Source organism: Sarcophilus harrisii, chromosome 4, assembly GCF_902635505.1.
Source record: "Sarcophilus harrisii chromosome 4, mSarHar1.11, whole genome shotgun sequence".
Lineage (NCBI taxonomy): Eukaryota > Metazoa > Chordata > Mammalia > Dasyuromorphia > Dasyuridae > Sarcophilus > Sarcophilus harrisii.
The window spans coordinates 73,481,557-73,498,737 of NC_045429.1; the positions used below are offsets into that span (position 1 = coordinate 73,481,557).

The following is a 17,181-nucleotide window of genomic DNA, read 5'->3' on the forward strand; positions in this document are numbered from 1 at the left end:
TAAATTAAAAAAAATTTTTTTTTAATTCTGAATTCAACTAACCAATTAAAATGAGCATTTTTATATACAAAATAGAATTGAACAGTAGAAAGAAAAGTAGAATTATTATTACGTAGATATTTTTGTTTTAAGTATATTTTTTTTTCCTGAGGCTATTGGGGTTAAGTGACTTACCCATGATCACAAAACTAAGAAATGTTAAGTGTTACATCAGATTTGAACTCAGGTCCTCCTGACTTCAGGGCTAGTGCTTTATCCACTGCACCACCTACCTGCCCCTTTAAGTATATTTTCTATGCATGATTTCTTAGCCTTAATAGATTGAGAAATAACATATAGTTTCAAAAACTGCCGTGCTTTTTTATATATCCTTCTGTTCTCTTCTACTCCTTTAAAACAAATGTTTCAGTGACCCTCTTCCTCTCTCCCCCATAGCCTATTGCTATTCTCCTCTCTTCTAGCCAACTACCCTCCTCTTCATTTGTGGAAAACAAAACAAAATTCTTATAGCTGGACTAAACAAAACCTCACATTGCCAGTGTCTGAAAATGCATGTTTCATTCTGCATCTTAATTCCATCACATCTGTTTAGAAGTGGGCAAAATGCTTTGTCATTGGTCCTTTGGAATCATAGTTGATCATTGTATTGATCGGAATTTTTTGTTCTTCCAAGGTTGTCTTTCTTTACAGCATTGTTGTTATTGTATGTATTGTTTGTCTTTCTTTATAGCATTATTGTTATTGTATAAATTGTTTGTCTTTCTTGACAGCATTGTTGTTATTGTATAAATTGTTTTGGTTCTCTTTATTTCACTCTATCAAGCCTTTACAAAATGACCTTTGCTTACTCAAGTTACTTAACCTCAATAAGCTCCAGTTGCCTTATCTATAAAACAAAGAAAACTATACCTATGAGTAGTTACTTCACAAGGTTTATATGAGGACCAAGTGAGATAATGTATGACAACATTACTGTACTAAATACTTTAAGATCCAGTGGCTATCCTAAGAAATTTACATATTGATTTTATAACTTCTTTGGTAATTTTAATATTCATAGATGCTTCCATATACATTTTCTTCCATTTATTTTATATATCTGGTTGGTTCAGTTTTCCTTTGGACATTTCCTTTTCCTTGTGTTTTTGTAGTTAGTTAAAACTTTATTTTCATCTCCCCACCCAAAAATTTGAACTAAGTCCAGATCTTTTTTTTTAAACTTATATCCAGTATTCTTTTTACAACTCTACACTGATATATTTAGCAATTCTAGATGCAAACTAAGAGTGTTGTGAGAATTTCTTGAAACAAAGTAAAGTAATTAAGTTTATTGATTTATACGGTAAACTTTACAACTTTCTGCATTTAAAAAATTTAATTACAACATATCCTTTTTCTGTAGTCACTTGTTTTACATGATTTGACATGGAGGTCACAAGGTTTGAACATATACTATAATTCATTATGAAACCATAGTTTTAACTCAATGGATTTTGAAATGTACTTTTGAAAAAGTGCATTTTTTCCAAGTCAAACCCTGATCATAATTTTGTTTTTGTGTTCTTAGTGGCCTAACATGCTTTGCTTATAGGACATGCTCTATATTTGTTAGTTTGAATCTGCCCCTAATGATCCCAATTATCCTCAGTCAGATCTTATCAGCAAATTTGCTTTTTAATCTGTTAGATCACACTCATCTTCCCCCCCCCCAATTTTGTCTGAAACAAGATGTTAGCAAGTGTTTGAAAAATCATGTAAGTCCCTCAGATGCTTTTGAAGTCCTAAAAATGATGATAACTCTATGTATTTTATTTTATTTTTTGATGATGTCATTTTAAAGCTCAATTTTCTGGAGAGAGTTAAGTGAAAAAGGAGAATACTAAATCTAGCAACAGCTCATTATACTAGGAATGGTTAAGAGTATCCTTCTATTTTATTCCTATTTGATATATTTTCTTTGAGGAAAACAAGTAATTGTCACTCTCTGAAGAGTTGTACTTTTCTTTTTGACATGCTAAGAAACAACTTCCCAACATTTTCTTTCATTTCACTTCTGGAACTATGTGTATTTATATATTTATATTTACTTATGTATTTATATATTTATATTGATGATTGATTATATATTGATATATATTTGTAATTAGACTGATTATCTCTATTCCTTTCTCATAAAATACATGCTCATTGAGGTCAAATGCTATTTGCCTTTCGCTTTGTATCCTCATCTCCTGACATGGAGGAGATGCTAAATAAATGCTTGTTGACTTAACCTAAATTATGATTTTCAAAAATAGGTTGAGAGAGTAGGAAGGGAAAAGTTCAATTAAACATGTCTGAAATATACAATAGAAAATTTTCCATTCCAGTTTTTCTCTAGCAATGAATAATTTACAAATAGATCCATTAAAATTAAGTATTCATCAATGTTAGATACATAGGAGGTGGTGGGGATTGGGGCAGAAGGAGTTTGGTCCATTGGAAAAGACATCCAGTAAAGAATATAGAGGAAAGAAGACTGAACCAAATATCTGGATTCTAGTCTTCCCTAGCTCTGCTCTTAATTTTCTGTGATGATACTGATCATATCACAACTTCCCTATCCCATAGTCTCACAGAATGACACAATGTGGGAGTTGGAAGGGACCTAATTAACCATTCATTTCATTTTTAAAGTACCCAATAAAGGATCATCCAGTTTTGGGTCATAAATGTCCAAGGAGAGGGAATCTGTTACTATCATTTTGAACAACCTCTCATTGGTTGACATCAATTCTAAACGTGCATCTTTAGAATTTCCACTCCACTCCCCTTAGTTCTTTCTTCTAGTGCTAAAAAGAATCATTTACCAAATGACTGTCCTTCAGATACCTGAAGACAGCTATTGCTGAGTCTTCTCTTCTCTTCTCTAGGGTCAATATTTCCAGTTTCTTAAACTTACTCTTATATGACATGGACTCATCATCCTAGCAGACCTCCTCTGGATATTCTCCATCAATCTCTCTTAAACTATGATACCTTGAACTAAACATAGTGCCCCAGATAAAGTTGGAATGGATGATCTCTAAGATACTTTCCAGCAAGGCATTAAAACAGCACTCAGTGTGAGATTGAATTAATGGACAGATAACTTGTAAGGGAATTTCTAGCACTAGAATTACACAGCATATGCCAAAGGTCTTAAACAACTAAGCTTAGACTGCACTGAGACTTTTCGGACATCCACAATAATAATTCCAAGCCTACTGCCAAAAATACAGAATTAATTCAAATATGAATACTCAAAGACACTCTGGGATTTCTTGCATTGTAAAAATTGCCTCCACCATCATATAAATATAGGATGACTCAACGACTTTGAGAGAGACTAATCCAGGGTCACATAGCTGGTATCAGAAGCTGCACAGAATTAAGGTCTTCTTGATTCCAGACATAATATTCTCCCTACTGCACCTTATTGACTCCATGTTTTGTGTAGGGACATTAAAATAAAATTCATTTGGGAGACACTTTCTTCCAGTCAGACAATAAGTATTCATTAAGCCTCTACTGTGCTAAATGCTGGGATTATGAAATGAAAGACAGTTCCTGCATTCAAAGGAGTTCCCAGTCTAAGAGGAGAGGCAATACATAAGCAACTATATCCTTTTCTGTCTCAAGAAAACACTATGCTCAGTTTTATTTACTGCTCTCTCCCAGATAAAAAGTTTATCATAGTAAGTTCCCAGTTGATGCAACGTCCAATTTCAAACATAGCTTGTTTTGGGAGGAAATTTGATGTTCATCATCTTTGTTCACTGATTGATATTCATTTGTGAATTTTCATTTTGTAGCGTTTGTGTGGGTATATTTTTTATTAGAATAGTGAAAGAGTTTTGAGGTTGCCTTATTGCTGAAAAATAACTTGTATCATTTCTTTTGATATCTTTTTGATATTTGGAAACTTTTGGAAAGGATTTAGCTTCCCTTCATGTAAGGAAAGTACACTATTCTTAAGAGGGAGAAACTGTAAACTGTATGGAAATGGATACATTGGATTTGCTTGTTAAAAAGTGAAAACTGTTTGGAGTCTTTGGGTTTTTTTACTTGTGGACTGTAGTGGAGAGCTGTGTGAGCTTTCCTGTTCTGGATAATACCTATGCTTCCCATTTATATTGTATAATAATTTGTTTTCTGGAGGCTAGCAGCAGGGGTCATGTATGTTGTGAATTTTTCTTTGCCAGGCAGTACTGGTTTTGATTGATGAGATTCAGATGTGACTTGAACAAAGCCTTTTTTTACAGCTTTGTTTTAGGGATGGGGTAAAATTTGGTTAAAGAAGAATTGGAATTGGGCAACTGATTATCCAAATAAGGAGAAATTCATTTTGGATTACCATCAGCAGTGCTACCGAGCTCTGAATTTACAAGAATAAATTTCTGCTCTAGAATTATTATTTATAGTTTAATGTAGCTCATCCAAAAAAATTACAAGGAAAATGTTTTGCTACAAATCAAATAAATGAAACATTCTTTTTCAGTCCTCTCCCATTTCTCTCTATCCTCCAATAACATTGAGTGGCTCTTATGAGACCAAGTATAGAGTAGTACTAGGTGGTACTAGACCTGGAATCAAAAAGCCTCATCTTCATGAGTTCAAATCCAACCTCAGACACTTACTAGTTGTGTAACCCTAGGCACTTAACCCTCTTTGGCTCAGTTTCCTTACCTGTAAAAGGAGTTGGAGAAGGACAAAGCCAACTACTCCAATATTTTTGCCAAAAATATCCCAAATGGGGTCACAAAGAGTCAAACACAAAAAAAGAACATGCATGACTTAAGTCTTGTTTGGGCTTGTTCCAAGCCATGTGACTCTAGGCAAATCTTGAATCTCTAAGGGCCAATGTTTTAATCAATAAACTAAGGATATCTCTTGTACCATGTGTCCCAAAGGACCAAGTAGGAGAAGAGTGCTTTGTAAACCTTAAAGCACTATATAAATGTGAAATGCTTTTGTTATATTAATGCAATGACTGGCCTCTTTGGAACAATGGTAATAATTCATTTATGAAACAGAGCAAGTCGGTAAGCTGGTCAACCTTCTTCCCCTCACTCTGCCTCTTACTCCCTGCAGTCAGGCAAAGCTGTTTATTCTGTACTTACTTCATTTTGTTACTATGACTCTTTTGTTTTTATGATTTAGTTCTCAGAGTCTAGAAGAGCCGAGTTTGAATCTAACATTAGCTTAGTGTTACTGTAGACAAGTCACTATGGAAAAGTGACTTGAACTTTCATAAATTTGTTTCCCCTTCTGTAAAAGAGCTACTTGTAATATGATATCACAGGTATGTTGTGAGAATCAAATAAATGTAGTGTTTGACAAACTTTAAGGAGCTACATGAACCTTAGCTAGCATTATTAGTAATAGCAAAATAACAAAATGACTTCTGTTCTGAGAAGGGTGCTTCTGAAGCCAGCATCTATTTGCATTGTACATCTAACCTGTCAAATATAATTTTAGTAATTTCTACATTTTCCCATTTCTCCATCTCTTGTTCTTTCACATTATTTATTTCTAATCAACTGTCAATATTTATCAAACCCTATTCTATATTCAAGACACACATAAGACTGCAAAGAATTACCTTTTGTCTTGAGCATCTTTCAGCCTAATGGTGGCAACAATACAAAAATAGGAAAAGTTGTGTAACAGTACATGATATCCATGCATTAGGTGTCATAAAGTAGTTGACTATATGTGCTGCAAGTTTGGAGAAGGGTGAAATTAATATTGTTTATATTGAAATGAAGAGATAAATGACACAAAACAAAATGTAAGTACTAGTTAATTGAAAAAGCTTATGGTATCAGAGTTCTTGATTAGGAATCAGGCATTTTGATATTATCATTATCTTGTTTTGGTCTCAAGACCTTAGATTCTTTGTTGTTAAATCAACCAGTATTTATTAAGTGCATGCTCTATGCCAAACACTGTGCTAGGTTCTGAGAATATAAATGCAAGCAGAAAATAAGTCCCAGTCCTCAAGGAACTTACATTCTAATGGAACAAAATAACACATAAGAGGAAGCTGAAAGGTGGGGTAGAAAAGAGAAAGTGTAGAAAATGAAAGCTAGCTTTCCTTTAAAAAGAGTGGGTTTGTTTGTGAGCAGCTAGCCAATCAGAGGAAGAGGTTGCAGGGAAAGAATATACTTCTACAGTGTGTGAGAAATCCAGGGCTGAAGTGAACATCGCTGAGCCCTGATAGAAATAATGTTATCTTACTCATGATGGCATCTTGCTACAAGGCCTTTTTTCCTTCTTTCTTGGAAAGTGTGATAAGTAAATATATTCAGAGGTAACTCAATTTTGGGAATAAATTCCGATTTTGAGTTCTTAATTGGTATAATTAAGTAGTTGGTGCTAACATGTTTTGCACACTATTCACTTGCCCTTACAGTAAAACCTTACCTATCCTGTATTCTTGGATGATTGTGATGATGCTAATCCTTCAGATACTGATATTTTTATTTCAAAGATTGATTGGAATTTAGTTTGTTTTCGTAAAAACGAGACCATTATGCATATTAGTTGTAATGATATGCTGTAGATGCAGCTTTATCTATGGGGATTCACTAACTTAAAATGGCTTGTTTTTTAATTTTTTGCCTTTTTCTCCTAAAGATGTGATGTAAAAGACTAGCTTTGAGTCCTTCCTCAGACAAGCCATTTAATCTCTGGTACCTTGGACAAGGCATTTTAATCTCTCTAGGCCCCAATTTACTTCTCTGTAAAATGAAGGTTGAACCAGTCTGTAACATCTATTTCCTCTAATATTCTATGAGTTTATAAGAAATGTCCACTTCCTTGGCATTGTGATAAGGTTGTCTTTTTGCCAAATAAGCGAATCAAAGGATAAAACAAATGGAACCTTAAGTAGTTTTCTTAACATCCATAAAAATCCTCACTATCATGACTTGTGCTACCAGTGTTGTTTGGTGTGTTGTCACTCTTGGAAACATTAGGACAATCTTCAGGATGGCTACAAATGTATTTAAGAATTGTTGGTTAGATTCTCAAGAGGTGGACATACACAGGAGTTTAGGACAATCATCGGGGTGAGGAGACTATGCAAAGAGGAGTTAGGTACAAGTGATGTTCTAAAAGAAGAATAAACCAGAGTCCAACTGAATTAGGGACCAGAGTTTCCTGAGAACATAAAAGTCCAAGGGGATTGAGATTTAAATGTGAGCCAGAGATTAGACAGAACTTTTGATCTAAGAAGTTTGTATATTCCCAGAAAGCTCGTATTCCAAGGGGGAGATGATGATGTCTTCTATGCTCATTCTTTCTGGGGTTTTGTTCCCTTATGGAATGGATGCAGACATTCCTGGACTTGCATTGTTATGATCAGTCATTGAATATACTGGGTTGATGATCTTATGTGCATGGACATTATTGACCTATGAAAATGGCAAACTTCGTCTGCCTTCTCCTCATACCCTATGCATGTACTAGAAATGTTATATGACTTTTAAGAGTACATACCATCTTAGGGGTTTTTTATTATTGGTGGTGGTGTTCTTAATGTATGTTATTTGTTCTCTGTCCTTTCCCCACCCATAGGAACTTACATACAAACTAGAAATGCCCTGAACTCTTAAAGGAAGGAAGGAAGGAAGGGAGGAGTTCCAGTCTATATAGAGTTTTAAAAGTGGAAATTTTAAAAGGAAATGATGAGAGTCTCAGGAATATGTCAGGATTGGCCACAAGGGAGCAAAGTAAAAATGGCGTGATTCCTCCATCTCCATTGAAACTAGTTTGGAGGAATAGCTTTTATAAGAGTATTTACTTGTCTTCTTAACACTGAAATAGCTAGATATAAACTTTTGTATACAAAATGACAGTGGAATTAATATAGTTAATGTAGTTTCAGTATGCCAGATCTAAACTCTTTCCTCCAAAGAAAAGTACCCTTTTTTGACTAGCTATATTCAAGGAAGAAAGTACTTTAAAATTTTTTCTTTTAGAAGAAAAGAGAAAAAGGGGAAATAAGTGAGATAAAGACAATTTTATTTACCTCCCATCATAATAAAAAAGAAATTAACCCCCTGTGGCTGAAATTGTTACGGTTTGTTGTGAAGTCTTTTTTGCACATCATAAACCTCCTTGATCTTTTATAGAATGTCTTGCAAAGATATAATCGGTTTACTGCTGAGTGAGAATTGCATGATTAAAGTGAAAGAATGCCATTTTTCTTTTAAATTAAAAACTAATTGTTAAGCACAAACTTTTGAATACACATGCAGGTAGGTCTTCTTTAGGTAGTATTATGGTGTCATGGTTATATGAATGACTAGAGATATGTAATTTAAACAACCCTTAGTATTTATTCATTCATATTTGAATGAATACTCACTCAGAAGTAAGGCTTTCCCTTACAGAAAACAGAATCCAATATTCATGCTCATCAGACTTTATTAACATATTGTCCATTGTTCTATTATCAAATGAATGTTGTGTGAAGAATGGTTATATTCTGTAATAGACTTGTCTCTTTTCAGATTACCTTCCTACCATATGTGACATCTTCCTCCCCCTTCCACTCCTCCAACCCTCATGGCTTTTAACACTCACAATATAATGTGTAATCATGTTAACAGTAGCCCAAGGATACTGAAGCCTGAAGTCTGAAAAACACTTTAAGCCCTTTTTTGGGGAAGCTTTTGTGTTAACACTCATTATTGCTAAGTAGAGCAGATGGTCAAACAGACTGATTAGTTATTTATATTTTTACTTTATGGTACTTAGATGTTGGCACTTCCTTCAGTAAAGAAAGGAGCTGTTAGATGTCATCTTGTCTTGATTTTCCTTTTTAATCAGAAACAGAAAGAAATGCTTTGCTCATAATCTATTAATAATGAGACTATACTAGATTCTTCATGGCTGCTTTCTAACTCTTTCTATTCCATTGCGTTTTGGGGGTTTTCTTCTTCTATGCTCAGTTTCCAATCCAATATTTGTATTCTTTTTGGTTTACCATTTTTATATGGTTCAGAAGGCTCACTGTTGATGATCACAAGGAATTTTTAGCAATATTTTGGCATTTCTATGCAAAATAAAAAGATCCATGACTAATTAGGGGAAAGGAGGATTGTTTAGTATGCCATATAAATAGAAATATTTCCTGTAGTCTTTTTTTCAAAAAGGTCAAATGCCTTTCTAGTTTACTTCTTTTATATTGTTGTTTATACTCCTTCTTTTCCCAATGTTATATAAAAATGGACCTACTGATTAAGAAAAAAATCATCTGGCCCATTCCAGCTTAGAAATTTTGAGACCAAATTGGGAAACACAATTTTTTTTTTGTCAATACTAGTTATAGTATTACAAACTTTGTATAGCTATATAATGTGCATATGTATGATGATAATAGCATTTATATAGCACCTATTATGTGCCAGGCACTGTGGTAAATATTTTACCAATATTATTTTAGTGGCTCTTCACCACAATCCTGGGGTGGTAGATACTACTATTATTTCCATTTTACAGTTGAGGAAACTAAGACAAACAGACCTTGTGATTTGTCCAGGATCACACAGCTAGAAAATGTTCAAGTCTGGATTTGAATTCAGGTCTTCCAGATTCTAGGCCCAGCTCTCTGTCCATTACATCACCTGAACTAAGTGTCCATCCCTGGATTTTTGCAAAGAATCCTATATAAGATCCCTAACCACTCTGAAGAGTATGGCCAAACTATCTGCCCCAGAAAAATTAATTGGACAAAGAATAATTGTTACATAGAATATAATCATGAAGGAGACACACATAACACTGTCAATCTTTAATAGCTTAAAACCATCCTAAGGCTGTGTGTGTACATATGTACATGCATTTGTATATGTATATATGTGATGCATACAAACATGCAACGTAGATATATATGTTAGGATAAGTAGTGGATACCTACTGTAAGTGGACAGTGAACTGGGTGGTGAATTGAACTGGAAGAGAACAGGCTACATGGCCTTGAAAAACTGCAGGGGTTTTTTTGTGACCCAGAGTTTGTCCCTGAAACAAACTTTCTCTTTTTAATACCACTATTTTTCCAGAAGAGTTCTAGGGCTACAAGCCTATGGAACTTAAGTTTCTGAGGGATTAAAGGTCAGGATTGCTTAAATGACATTGGAGGGTATGAGCAGGCTATAATACCTTGCTAAAAAAATAGGGGTGAGGGCGAAATGATGCAGGAGATGTGAAATAAATGATATGGTCAAAAATTAATTTTAAAATGAAATGATATGGGTAGGGAATTGAACAAAAGCAAAGGATTACTGATGAGTAGCCACATACTGCTTTGGTGCTCTTGCAATGTCAAGAGAATTCAGGGAAGAGCCCCAGCATGATTAACAGCCTCACTATGGGGAACTGATAGGAATGAGTCATTTGGAATGGCTCAGCATAGATTAGTTTCCATCTTCACTGTTGGAAGTAGGTTATTTAATGACATCACATATCTTATGGAATACTTTGAATAGCAGCATAATATGGGAGAGAAAGGTACCCACTCTGGTCATTCTATAATCAAGTCCATATCTTTTGAAAAAGCATTGGGTTTTAAGAAGGTTAATGAATAAAAGTTTTTATTTGAGGTAGAGTGGATTAGAATAGAACTGGAAAAAGAAAAGCAGTGTAGACAAATACAGAGAAAGAGATGGAGACTAAAAGAAACATTTATGACCAAATATTTCCTTTGTCTTTAGAAAGAAAATTTTGGGTATAATCCCCATTCATTTGAGAAGGAAACTTTATCATGGAAGTAGTCTCTCAATGAGGTATTCATTGGGAATATTTTATAAGTATTCCTCTATATATGGGTGAAATACATTAGTGACTTGTGAAAATATTCCCCAGATATTTACAAATAGTCTGTTGGGTTGGGAATGCTTCATTTGTCAGTGATTTCACCATTAATCCCTTTGATTAAAGTTTGCTAAATTGCTAGTTACTTTTCTAATTAAGACAAAAATTTTGAGGAGCATTTAAAATAGTATATTGTTTTAAAATGTCAAGTATATATCTTCTAAAAATGAAATCTACTTCTGTTTCTGAGTTGGGGAGAATATGAATTTAAAGCAGTAACAAACAATGAAGATGGTAAATTTTATACAAAAATATAATGAAATCAAATCCTCCTACCTACTAATTAAAATTGTGAAATAGATCAAATGTTTTTTCCTTGTTAATGTGCCTATGATCTATCCTTATCAGCTTGAGAAAAATATAGGAGGCCCAAGAATGAAGTTCTACTAAAAATTTTTATGTAAATTCCACAAAAGTGCTTTTAAGTCATTTCCCTCAGAAATAGTATACAAATGCATTGTTTTATAGTTAGTTCCCATCCTCAGCCCTTTTTTGTTCTATTATAGAGGTTTACAATTAATCATGATTTCACACACACACACACACACACACACATGCATACACAAATGCGTGCATTCATACACACACTAATAGCCACACAAAACACATTTTTCTGTATTCCACTAGTGGAATACTGCTCAGAGATGGGGAAAGGTAATCCATTAGATTAGCTTTGGAATCCCTCTATTTTTGTCTGCCTGCATTTTTGATTTCCTTCACAGGCTAATTGTACACTATTTCAAAGTCCAATTCTTTTTGTACAGCAAAATAGCTGTTTGGACATGTATACTTATATTGTATTTAATTTATACTTTAACATATTTAATATGTATTAGTCAACCTGATATCTGGGGGAAGGAGTGGGGGAAGGAGGGGAAAAGTTGGAACAAAAGATTTTGCAATTGTCAACGTTGAAAAATTACCCGTGCATATATCTTGTAAATAAAAAGCTATAATTAAAAAAAATTAAAAATTAGCTTTAGGCTTTTACTCCTTGAATGATGTTTGGTGTGTCAGTAATTTCATGTGTGTTTTTTAACATTAAACTGGAGTAGAGGATTGCTAGTCAGAGATTTCTTTTGTTGGTTCTAATGAAAATTTAGAAGTAGTTGGTAAGAATTTCCCTTTGATTTTCAAATGTCTTTATTTTGAAAAGATGATAGAGGAAGAGAGGGTCTACCCTTATTCTCACTTGACTCTCACATCACTAATTCTTCACTCAGTGTGTGAAGTTTTCCTCCCTCAATCAGTTTCTGGTATTTGGGAAATGGAAAGGATTTTTTTCCCAGAATGTTTCTGATTTCTGGCACATTGGCATTTTGAAAGGGACACTGTCAAATAAAACAGGTTTGAAATGAGTGACTGTTAGAAATGGTGGCTTTTCTGCAAGTTTGAACTAGGTGAGAAGTTGATTGGATCTAAAAGGGAATATGACTGACTCAGAATACATTAATCCCTTCTACTTCCACCCCACTTTGTTTGATTTTGTGTTTGTGTATATGTGTTTGTATGTGTGTATATGTCTGTGTGAGTGTGTGTGTGCATGTATGTGCATGTGTTAGTATTTCTTCCAAAATGTTGTCAGATGCTGTGATGAGTTGACAGCAGCCTTCCGCTCTATTAATTAAATGTCTACTAAAGCATCTGAAATAGATACAAAAAGCTTCTATAATCTCATAACATTTGATCAGTTTATTCTCACTATTGGACAAATAGTTCTGGCCATTACTGTTTGCCTCAGAGGTTATGTTGGGGTCCATTGAACCCATTGCAATAAATGAAAAAGCAGTATTTCTTTTATTTCCATTTAGTAGTATTTTTTTTACCGATTACATGTAAACATAGTTCTCAAAATTGAATTTTATAAGAATTTGCATTCCAATTTTTCTCTCCCCAAGACAGCAATCTGATATAGATTATACATGTGCAGTCACATTAAATATATTTCCACATTAGTCATATTGTAAAAGAAGAATCAGAACAAAAGGGGAATACCACAAGAAAGAAAAAAGCAAAAAAAAAACAAAATTGTGGAAATATAGTATGCATCAAACTGCATTCAGACTCCCTAGTTCCTTTTCGGAAAACATCATAAGTTTTTTTACAGTTGTCTTTGATCATTGTGTTGCTGAGAAGAGCTGAGTCTATTATAGTTTGACATACAATGTTACTGTTACCAGGTAACAATGTTCTCCTGGTTCTGCTCACTTCACTTAGCATCAGTTCTAAGTCTTTACACGTTTTTCTAGCACAATAATATTCCATTGCATTTATATATCACAATTTGTTCAGCCATTCCCCACTTGGAGCACCCCCTTAATTTCCTTTGTCACCACAAATAGAGCTGCTGTGAAAATATTTACACATGTGGGTCCTTTTCCATTTTTTATGATCATTTTAGAATACAGATCTAGTAGTGGTATTGATGGATCAAAGGGTGCAGAAGTAGTATTTCTAATAGTTTTTATGCTGCTATGAGAAACACAGAGCAGTTGCCTTATTTGTAATGCTGGTGGTAGGGATTGAGCTTCAGGCTCTCAGCCTGGTGTATATATGTGATTCCTACCTTAACTTGCTCAAGTTTATGGTGGAATCATGACAGAGAATTCAGGGCTTCTTAAACTTTTCCCATTCATGACCTCTTTTTTCCTGAGAAATTTTACATGACCCCAGGTGTATATAAATATGTAAAATAGATACACAAATACAAGATTTATTGAAAATCATAATTTTGTGACCCCCCTCTACTTTACAGTTGAGAAACTGAGACTCAGAAACATTAGATAGCCTGTTTGAGGTATACATCCAAGAAGTAGCAGCATGCATATTTGGAACTTAGGTTTCTGATTTCAAATTCAGCACCCTTCCCAGTCCTCTCATCTCCTTTAATGCCTCTTGCCTCTTAACAGCACTTTGAAAAATTTTTTGCATGAAAATCATTTTGCCCTGGGACAAATTCTTTAAGAACATCTTTAGAGCCTTCCTTTCAGAATCACACCAGATCAGAAAGAGACTCATCTGTCACTTGGATCATATATACCTCTGATTAGGAGCCATAAATAACATTAAATTATATTACCCTCTGAATTAAAAGGTATAGAAATTGCATGAATGAGCCATCAAATAGAAATCCTGTAAAATTAAAAGCCCAAATGTTAGAATATCATCAGGTAGATCAGTAATCTCTCTGCTTATTTATTTTAAAAAGCCTTGAAAATAGGAGATGGACTGAAGTGTTCAGATGAAGCTGAGAGACAATCCAGTGTCATAGGAAAAATCTTGGACTTTCACTTAGAAGGATGAGATTGAATCTGTGTTTCCTGCATATAATCGTTATGTGTATGAAGTTTCCTTCTTTATAAAATAGGCATAATTATCTTTTTGTTAACTACATTGCAGAGTTATTTTGAGCAAAGTACTAGGTAAACCTCTCTACCTGTAGAATAGTCCTTTTAATCTATTCTTGGAGACAGTAAAAGGCAGCTATAATTACCAGATAAATGTAAATTATTGTGATTATTACTCAATCTTTAAAAAAAAACACAATTTTTTAGGTTTGTCCTCCATTTCTGGAATACTTTCTCTCTCTGTCTCTCCCTATTGCCTTCCCTAGTTTCCTTCAAGTGCCAGCTAAAGTGCAATTTTCCACAAGAAGTCTTTCCCAATCCTTCTTAAATCCAGTGCCCTCACACTTCACTGTTAAATATTTTCTATTTATCCTGTCTGTAGTGTGTATATATTTGTTTGCTTATTGTCTCCTTTTTAGATTCTGAGCTCCTTCAGGGCATATTATTTATTAAGTACCTACTATGTGCCCTGGCACTTAGCACACTATGTGTATGGCACATAGTAGGTGCTTAATAAGTATTTTTAAATATCCTTTATTCAATTCAACCAAAATTTATCAGTACCTATAAAGATATTGTAGTAGGTACTATACTAATTTGTTAAGTATTTATTGTCTATTGACTGGCTTTAGAAAAATGAGGACCAGCAAAAACAAACAAAAACAAAAACAAAAATCAACCTAAATCTTATAAATCCAACTATTCCTGAGCAGTAGAGGTATCACTAAGGTCTTGACTATATTAATTTTCATATTTTTTGTTCTAAGAGAAAAGTAGAAGGACTGTTTTGATATGATAGTAGAGAGGTTAGGAACCCATTACACCAAAAATAAGAAGTAAGCATAAACACTTGTTGAAAGTGATTTAAATAGAATTGCAGTCTAGTTAGGAACTATGCCAATATGTATTTAGAATAGTCTTTTTTTATTTTTTAATAGGTTTTTTTTTTTTTTGGTTCTTTGTTTGTTTGTTCGTTTTGCTGCTCAGGCAATTGGTGTTAAGTGACTTGCCTAAAGTCACACAGCCAGGAGGTGTTAGTGTCTGAGGTCACATTTGAACTCAGGACCTCCTGACTTCAGGGCTGGCACTCTCTCCGCTGCGCCACCTGGCTGCCCTTAGAATAGTCTTTTAATAAAAATGGAAAAGAGAATGTACTCAATTCTAGACCCTAGAATATATCCTCTATTATTTCTCCCTTTGGTAACAAAGTTCCTGATTACTCAATTAATTTTAAAAATCTTTATTAAGCATCTACTAAATTCAAGGCATTGTGGGTTGAAAATCACTGAATCAGGTTGAAACTCATCTGTTTCTGTTTTTCTAAATTCTTACCAAAAATTTATCATCCTAAAATTTCATCTCAGGGGCCTTCGATGGGTTCTTACATTTTGAGGATTCTATGGAACTAAATGGCTATCCATTATTTTATCTTTTGCTTTTGCCTTCTTTTGTTGGTCCTTGCTTTGATCACATCCTCTCTATTAACAATTCTCCTTCATAGTTCCTTGTTTATAATGTTCTGTTATCTGTTACAGTCTATTCTTGTTCAGCATTTATCCTTCCATTGCTCGTTAGGAGCTCTTTAACTTTAGTATTAGAATTCACTCTTTCCTTACATAGAATTGTCTGTGACAATACTGGTAGACAATAAGATACATTCTGCAAATAGAGACAGAATTTTTCTCTTGATCTTTCAGATCTATTTCTTCTGATACTTTTCTCGGAAGTGAATGAGTGAATAGGTATCAGGAAAAAAACTGTCTTATCTTCATCCTCAAGCATCATCTTTAATAAATGAACTGCCACAAAATGTTGTAACATCCATATAGCTTTAGGAAATAGGAGATTTTCTACATTCAATGTGTATTGGGGTTATCTACTATAATTTTAGGTGCTGTAGTAGATGCAGAAGATTACAACAGGATCTCTGCCCTCAAAGCTTCCACTTTAGCTTTGTGAGATAGTTCTTAATGAAGCACTAAGTATTGTGAGGAAAATCATTTGTCAAAATGTCAGTGAGGAAAATCAATGAGAACTAGAGGTGTTAAGAAAGACTTCATGAAGAAGGTGGATTTTGAAGAAGCTTTGGAAGTTATGTTGTAATTAAAAGAAACAGAGGGCTACAAGGAAATTTGGAGAGGTTATTTTAGAGAAAAGGAACAACTTGAAAAAACAGTTTGAGATAGTAATAAGCATGGCCTATTAGTGAGGCTAGGCAACAGGATGACCTTACTTATATATACTTATTTAAATATAGTATATATATATATATATACACACATATATGTGTATATATATATATACATTTTCCCCTATGAAGCCATTGTTTAACTGTGGGGGTTTCCCTCCATGCTTCTAGTGTCATACAAAACTGTTATTTTTTACTCAGCTGCCACATTCTGTTATTGTACATGGGTTTAAGTCATTGACAGATATTGAACTTGATGTTTTAGTAACTACACATATTCAAATCTACCTTTCTCTTTTTGCAGGTAAAAGCTTCTTGGTCAACTGAGCTGGAAGGTAGATTTTTTTTTCCTTTTTTTCAAAAAACAAAAGTATGTGCCTGTGTCTGTAGAGATGATTTGTAGTTCAGCGAGGCTGGAGCTGACCGAATGAGACTATGGGCTGTGCCTCCGCCAAGCATGTTGCCACTGTTCAGAATGAAGAGGAAGCCCAGAAGGGGAAAAACTACCAGAATGGAGATGTGTTTGCTGGTGAGTCTTTATTGCTTTTAAATCTCTTGGAGAAAAGACAGAAATTCTAATGTTTGATTTTCTTCATAGTAGTCCTAGAGGTAATAAAATGACAAATCTGGCAATTAATAACAATATCAAATATGTGGTATGTCTTTGGGAGAAGTTTTCAGTAAGGAAGGTTGTAGGAGCAGTGGAACTGTCTGTAGCAGGAGAATATTTGGGTTCATGAGCCT

The 17,181-nt window shown here is 34.1% G+C and overlaps 1 protein-coding gene across 3 annotated transcripts in view; it reads left to right on the forward strand.

Moving 5' to 3' along the window:
- Positions 1-17,181, forward strand: part of C4H1orf21 (chromosome 4 C1orf21 homolog) — a 275,304-nt gene that overhangs the window by 103,596 nt on the left and 154,527 nt on the right. For all 3 annotated transcript variants that reach the window (XM_003767498.4, XM_031937024.1, XM_031937025.1), the window contains one exon: positions 16,742-16,966. In XM_003767498.4, coding sequence (XP_003767546.1) covers positions 16,873-16,966 — 94 coding nt within the window. In that variant the 5' untranslated portion in view covers positions 16,742-16,872. The remainder of the gene's footprint in view (positions 1-16,741; positions 16,967-17,181) is intronic.